The sequence below is a fragment of the Notothenia rossii genome (genome assembly GCF_949606895.1).
Source record: "Notothenia rossii genome assembly, chromosome: 1".
Taxonomy (NCBI): domain Eukaryota; kingdom Metazoa; phylum Chordata; class Actinopteri; order Perciformes; family Nototheniidae; genus Notothenia; species Notothenia rossii.
In genome coordinates this window covers 94,636,107-94,643,606 of record NC_136912.1, presented here as the reverse complement: position 1 = coordinate 94,643,606, position 7,500 = coordinate 94,636,107, and the positions used below count along the sequence as shown (strand labels likewise).

The window sequence follows — 7,500 nt, the reverse complement described above, 5'->3', positions numbered from 1 at the left end:
ACCATACAATAATACTTTGTTGTCAGATCAAGTCATAAATGTTTCTTGCATCACAGCAGTTTCAACATCAACAAGGACACGTATATAAATATTAATAACAAGCGAAGACAATATGATCAAGACCCTTTAAGGGGGGTTATTCATCTGATGTTCAGGTTGAGATTAGCGTTAACTGTGACAAGTGGCCATGCTTCAATGTTCAAAAAGCTCTTTAATATGTTGGTAGGTTTACTGCAGCAGATAGTGTAAACATCTATTAGAGCTGGAAACAAGCACCAAGACTTCCATATTCATTCGTCTGGGTCCATATATTTACAAAAAAGCCTGTTAGCAACTTGAATTTTCCATTTCCAGCGAAGGAATTTACCACCGAATTTCAAAAACCGGATCAATTTCAATTATATGTCTTTGACTCAAATTGACTTGAGAAACTTCCTCCCAGCTTTTTTAGTCATTTGAATCACTACATTTTAAACAGAAAGCATTTGAGACACTAAACTACACTTATACTAAAGCACTTTTGAAAGATTTCCCAGGTTTATTTAATTATCTGCAGCACTGCTTGATGCGGAGAGTTTCTCACGGGGTTGACCCACAATGTTTGAGCTTATTTCCATTCAGTGGAGCCGTTTTGACTTTAGAGCTGAGGACAAACACTTTCACTTGCAATACTTTAAAACACTCAAAGCCACAGATGTAAAAAAACAAGAGAAGAATGTGTCTACTCGACCCTTAAAACCTAAAGTGTCCTTTCTACTGATATATTTGAGGATAGAAGATGGTCTACTATTACACTCAAGTATTTATATGACAATACAACTTGCGTTTTTTCCGGTATATTCATATAAATACCTGGGTTTTCTTGTACATCTGCCAGTTCCTCTGTGTTTGCACGGATATCGTGTGTGTGTGTGTGTGTGTGTGTGTGTGTGTGTGTGTGTGTGTGTGTGTGTGTGTGTGTGTGTGTGTGTGTGTGTGTGTGTGTGTGTGTGTGTGTGTGTGTGTTTCTGTGTATGTGTGTGTGAGGGGCGGCTACATGAAAGAAAACATGTTAAAGGAGAAAGTTTAATTCATTAGCGGGGCAGCTCCCCTGCGAGGTTTCTGCTGCTCTCATGTTCAATTTGGAGATTGGGCTTTGCTTTGAAAGCGTGTGAAGCGACAAGACAGGTGGTGGAGGTCTGCCGCACAAAACTGTGTGTGTGTGTGTGTGTGTGTGTGTGTGTGTGTGTGTGTGTGTGTGTGTGTGTGTGTGTGTGTGTGTGTGTGTGTGTGTGTGTGTGTGTGTGTGTGTGTGTGTGTGTGTGTGTGTGTGTGTGTGTGTGTGTGTGTGTGTGTGTGTGTGTCAGTGTGTGTGGGGTAGCTGTCCACTTTGGCCACATCTATTATCTCACCACCCCTCCCACTGGGACATCCCAGCAGCCCATTGATCATTGTTAGACCCTGTCATACACTCCCACACACACTCCCACACACACACACACACAGACACACACACACACACACACACACACACACACACACACACACACACACACACACACACACACACACACACACACACACATATCAATCCCTAGATTACCTGCACACAAACACAGACAGATGATTTACATATACACACTTAAACACATACATACACATATGCATATGGGCACTTAGTTTTTACGATCTCTGTGACAAGATCAAATGGGTTCAGCTCAGATTGCACCGAGTCCTCGGAGCACTTACATCCTCCAGTCAACACACACACACAAAATAAAAGAAACAATAATGAGAGAAAGCCGCTGACTGCGCGCTTTACGATCTGCATGAATATGGACACATGGAACTCTTTCTGACCTTGTTATATATATATATATATATATCATCTACTATAAGGTGGTGATCAGTGAGTGAGAAAGTGGTATCAGTGGAAGAGATTGGCCCCTTTAGTTTGAACTCCTGTGTTCAGAGCGGTAAAGAGCTCCTCTAAAGCTGATCATTGAATAATTTCTGGATATATGAAGAAAAAGACGGACGTTTGTTTGAAAGAAAACTAGTCATCCAAAACCATGTCTTTATAAAGTCACAGATAGTGCATAACCTTACATCATTCCCTTATTTACTTATATTCAATTGGCAAATGTACTTGATCTGTTTTATTTGTTAGTATGATAGGAGATGTATTTAATGTTTGTTGATTTGTTATGTGTGTTCCTGCCACAGATGGAGATTAGCTAACTCTCACGCTGCTCTCTGGACAGTATGTCTCCTAATGGTTCTATTTAGGTCATAGAATGATACGACTGTCGCCTGGGGTCATTGTGTTTTTGCTAAAGTAAAGTCTGCATGAGGGGACAAATACACCTGACATGTGCATTCATATATTTGACTACGCTTTACGATCACAGTCCATTTTCATTTCAAACCTTTATTTAAGCAGGTGAATCCCATTGAGAGAGACCTGCTGCAAGTAGGTTCCACATGAAGACAGAAAAACAAAAAGCACATCATACAACATAGATACAGGGATTTACAATTTACATACCTAACGACATTTACAGGAACCAACAGTATCAGATTGCATAGCATCTATCCGAGCTTTAAAAACATGCAGTGGAACCAAATGGCTCAGTTTCCATTCTTTTTGCAGACTGTTCCAAGTTAGAGGAGCTGGGCACGTAAAAGCTTTCGTCCCTAAGTCAGTCCTAGCACTTGGCACATTTAACAAAACAACAGCTACTTTCAACTCTCCGTGATCAGAGAGCAGATGTAAGAAGGGAGTTTACCCAGCATGGCTTTGTAGATGAACGTGTACCAGTGACTGAGCCTCCGTACAGTGAGTGAAGGCAGACCTGCCCTGGCATACAGGGTACAGTGATGAGTAAGTGCTTTACAGTTAGTAACAAATCTCAGAGCACTGTGATAGGCAGCATCTAAGTTGATCAGGCAATGGGCAGGTGCATTCATATAGATCAGATCCCCATAGTCCAGCACAGGTCAAAAGGTCACAGAGCCTCTTCCTGGCCTCAAGCGAGAAACAGGACTTGTTTCTGAAAAAGAAACCTAGCTTCACCCTGACCCTTTAACCCCATGGGTTTGTGTGCTTGATGTTCTCGGGATCAGAATCAGAATCAGAAAAACAGGTTTATCACCAGGTAGGTTGACACGTACGAGGAATTTGATTTGATGTCGTGGTGCAAACATAAAAATAAAACAAAAATTAAAAACACACATAGAAAACAATTAACATAACAAAAATAATTTTAAAAATAGTAAAATATAGCAGTATTTACATAGAAATAGAATGGAATAAGATCTGTGCAGTAATAATGTATTGCATAGGGTCTATGATGCGGCTGAGGTACAGTGGAGGAGGACCGTACATTACTTTTATCTTCCGGTGTTTGTCCCTGCAGGTGCGTTGAGTGAAGACCCGAACTTCCCAAAGATCCAGTGGCCGTCCCCGGAGATGTGTCCGGGCTGCCACTCGCTGAAGGAGAACGGGGAGCACCGGTGGATCCAGGATCAGGTGCTGCCCTTCCTGCTGGCTCACTTCTCCTCCAGCAGCATCCTCACAGGTGCAGATCAACACCACGGTTTATTTAATAAAGAGCACAAAGGTCATGGTGGTGGTGATTTACCCTCAAACAAAACAAAGTCAAACTGGCTCCAGGGAGAAGAACGTACACAAATCAACTAAAATCATCTCTTAATATCTTTAGTTAATCTGAATTAAACAGGTCCACTTACAAACCACAGCATGTTCTACCCTGATCGTCAGACATGTGTCCGCTTAAAGGAGCTTTGATTGCATGTGAAGTCAATGCAAAGTGGCGGATAGAGGCAAATTCACGCTGGCGAGAGATCACCTCATGTGGCGATGTGTCTTCTTGCAAATAGTAACCAGGAATATTCAAACATAACACCTGCACCCTTTTACAAGACTTTAACATGCATACTTATGTAAATATATTTAACACGTCATACAAATGCACAACTTTTTACTGTGATATCTTGTTTTAATAGTTACTTCTTCACTTTAGCACTTTATTTTTGCTGTATTGTTATTTTAACTTGTATTGTATTTTATCTTTATTTGTACCTTCTTTTGAATCCAGTGTTTAACTCTGTTTAACTCGTTGCTGCTATTAACGCCTGAACTTCCCCAGGGGATAAAGAAAGATTCATCTTATCTGATCTTAATGCCCATCAGCGTTGAGAGTCTCAGCTCGCCGTCACTAACGTTGGATCAGAAAACCAAACAGCAGCCGTTAGCCGTTAGCTGTTAGCACACAGAGCTCACAGCTCCTCATATCTGTTCAGAAACTGTAGAAAATAAATTTACAAACTACAGACTGTTTGCGGCATGGTGAACAGTCACTGCTTTATTTCTGTCTGTATGACGTTGCTGTGATTGTGGACGGAGAAGCTACATGTTAGCTTAGCGGCATACTTGCCAACCTTGAGACCTCAGAAATCGGGAGCATTTCAAAATGCAAAATGGGGGGTGCTGCTAGTGGATCGCTGTTAGATTAACATTAACATGCTTATTGTAGTTGTAAGTGCACTGCCTTGCGGCCTGTAGCACCATCCTTGATGGAGCATATGTGTGGGCAGGAAAGGAGTGAGCAGAGAGTAGAGTAGTTGTCTATGTTTGTTCTGTTTTCTGTGACTATCTGCCTCACCCTCTCAGACTTTCAGTTGCGCGCGCTACTAAAGAGACGTGTTACCATGGAAACCAAACAATGGTGTAGCTGTATTAAAGTCAGAGTGGAAACAGTCCTGAGTAAATCTGATTTTGTCAGAAATCGGGAGAAATGCGGGAGAAATATGACCCCGGGAGGAAACCGGGAGAGGACAATGAAATCGGGAGTCTCCCGCGAAAATCGGGAGGGTTGACAAGTATGGCTTAGCCTGATCCATCCCAACTCCATTCAGAAAACACACATTTTAAACTTTGTCCGCCCGCTGTTACTTGTCAAAGCATTAAGTCATAGTTTTTACTAACCAGTCTCAGCATGTAGTTATTTCAACATCCTTTTGTTCCAAGTTTTACAATTAAATCCCAGTTTGATTTCAATATGCTGTAATGGGTAAAGAGTTTTTACTGAATTAACGTTCACTAATGATTTCAGATGAACTGAAGATAATTAGTGAAGCATGTTATTTTGATATTATGATTTTCTAAATAATACCCCGTGTCTTTCCTCCCCTCGTCCTGTCAGATTACCTCGAAGACGAAAGCCAGGTCCTGAAAAAACAGCGGGAGAAACACGAGAGTCGTCAGCGAACGTTAGAGGCTCTGAAACATCTGGAGAGGAAAACCAGGGAGGCGCTGGACTCCATCCCGAATCCTCTTCCTCCACAGCCCACCCAACAGCAGGAGGAAGAGGAAGAGGAGGAAGAAGAGGAGGAGGAAGAGGAGGAGGAAGCACCACAGGAGACAACGCCCTTGGTTAAACGTGAGGCCGTATATGTCTGTTGATTGTGTCTATCAGCGGTTCCCAACCTTTTCCAACTCACTTAACAATCTAAAAAATGTTCGCTGCCCACATTCAACGATACACAATACGGAGGCTAAATAAAGTTCTGATTGGTCAATTCAGAACATGTGACACGTTGTTAATCCAGTAGAACAGACCGCTGTCAAGGACTGTAATGACCGTTGCTTAAAAAAAAATCTTAATAATGAAATGTCTCATAATGCTTTGCAAATGATTGGTTTGGGAAACACTGGTGTAGGTATATACATATTTCTATATATATTTGTATTTTGTATTCCTCGGGATTGTGGGAAACGGTATTTCGATCTCTCTGTCTGTACACACAAACTGAAAGATTGACAATAAAGTTGACTTATTTGACTTTGTCTTTGAGCAGTGCGGCGGCGCAGGAGAGCCAGCATCGTGGGGATGAGGATGCGGGAGCTGCCGGAGGACATCGTGGATCTGGACTCCTTTGTGAATCAGCACTTCAGGGTCAAAGCTCTGGCCTCAAAGCGGGTCAAACGCCGCTCCTTACAGAGGAACGAGGAGGACCAGGAGCCTCTTTTCGGTGTCGGCATGGCGGCGTTTCAGCCCGTGGACGAGGACTTTGAGCCGGATGTGGGTCGGAGGAGAAAGAGGGAACTGACGGGGCGTTTCTACGTCAGAGAGGAGGTGGAGAGGAGTCATGGGGGACGATGGATTTCAACGATAAGCATCGGGTTCTCCAGAGTGGACATCAGCCTGTGTGTCATCCTCTACTTCCTGTCCTCCATGTGCCTCCTCGCCATGTACCTGTTCTTCAAGAACCGCCTCAAGCTGCGGAGGGTTAAAGTGTCCATGACATGAAGATAGGAGAGTTGAAATGCAGAATCAGAAAACATTTATCCTTAAAGCTCCGGTCACACTGTCCTCAAATTGACACCCGATGGAAACACGAATATGGAATTGTGAATTTCGCACGAAGATGGCCCCGAACCACACACGAAGGCAACATTTACATTACATTTAAGAAATACAACTGCAACGAAAGTAACACAAACGATTATGTTAAAGTATTATGATACTGTACTGATATTTTCAGACTTTGTTCTTTACTTTCTCCGTCTTTATATGTAGAAGATATTACATTTTCTCCGTCATGTTGTTTCCATAGCAACAACAACTTCCTGTCAACTCGCCTTCAAAATAATATATTATATCCTTTTCAGTTTCACAGAACACAAATTGGGTTATTTACATAATATGTTTACATGATTTTGTTGTGCAATAAAACAACCAGATGGACACACGATAAAGGAAATGTTCAAATTCGGCTCTGACCGTAACAACATGGGGACATTCGTGAGGGCATCTCAAGCCATCTTTGACATGCCAAAGATTTTGCCACCGCTCCCGAAGTTGCTGCCGGAGCCTGATAAATTCCACCGGCGGTCATACGATGGCTTAAGATGCCCTCAGGAATGGTCCGATGTTGCTACGATCAGAGCCGAATTTGAACATTTCCTTAATCGTGTGTCCATCGGGTGTCAATTTCGGGACAGTGTGACAGGGGCTTAACAATCAGCAGTGATGAGGCAGTGGTGGAAAGTAAATATTTTTCTCACCTACTGCGCTCTGTTTTGAGGAAGCATTCCCAGTTTATGAATCAGAATCAGGTTTATTGCAAAGAATATTTACGCATATAAGGAAATGTCTTTTGTGTGGAGACACCTGCAAACATAATTAGTGGTAAGTGAAGGATCACAAATGGAACGATTATAAGAAGATGTAAAAATAAATCAATTTAATATACAAAATACAGACTTTAAAGTGGAGAGCTGTGCAGATGTAAAAATAGGTAGTGTACAGAAATATATGCAAAATATGAGACAAATATTGTACTTTTTTACCCCACTGCATTTATCTTGCAACAAAAGTTAAAAAAACATGGTATTATTATGGATTTAGTTTATTTATATGGCAGATTTTAACACAATGAAAGTGCTTCATCTAAACAACAAATACAATTATGAGCATTACGATAAAGTACAAG

General features: G+C 41.7%; 1 protein-coding gene across 1 annotated transcript in view; it reads left to right on the top strand.

Annotated features, from left to right (window-relative positions):
• qsox1 (quiescin Q6 sulfhydryl oxidase 1) overlaps positions 1-7,500 on the top strand; it is a 34,611-nt gene that overhangs the window by 25,999 nt on the left and 1,112 nt on the right. Inside the window, exons 6-8 of the mRNA XM_079666301.1 lie at positions 3,399-3,560; positions 5,208-5,444; positions 5,863-7,500. The exon at positions 5,863-7,500 is cut by the window's right edge and continues 1,112 nt beyond it. Coding sequence (XP_079522427.1) covers positions 3,399-3,560; positions 5,208-5,444; positions 5,863-6,314 — 851 coding nt within the window. The 3' untranslated portion in view covers positions 6,315-7,500. The remainder of the gene's footprint in view (positions 1-3,398; positions 3,561-5,207; positions 5,445-5,862) is intronic.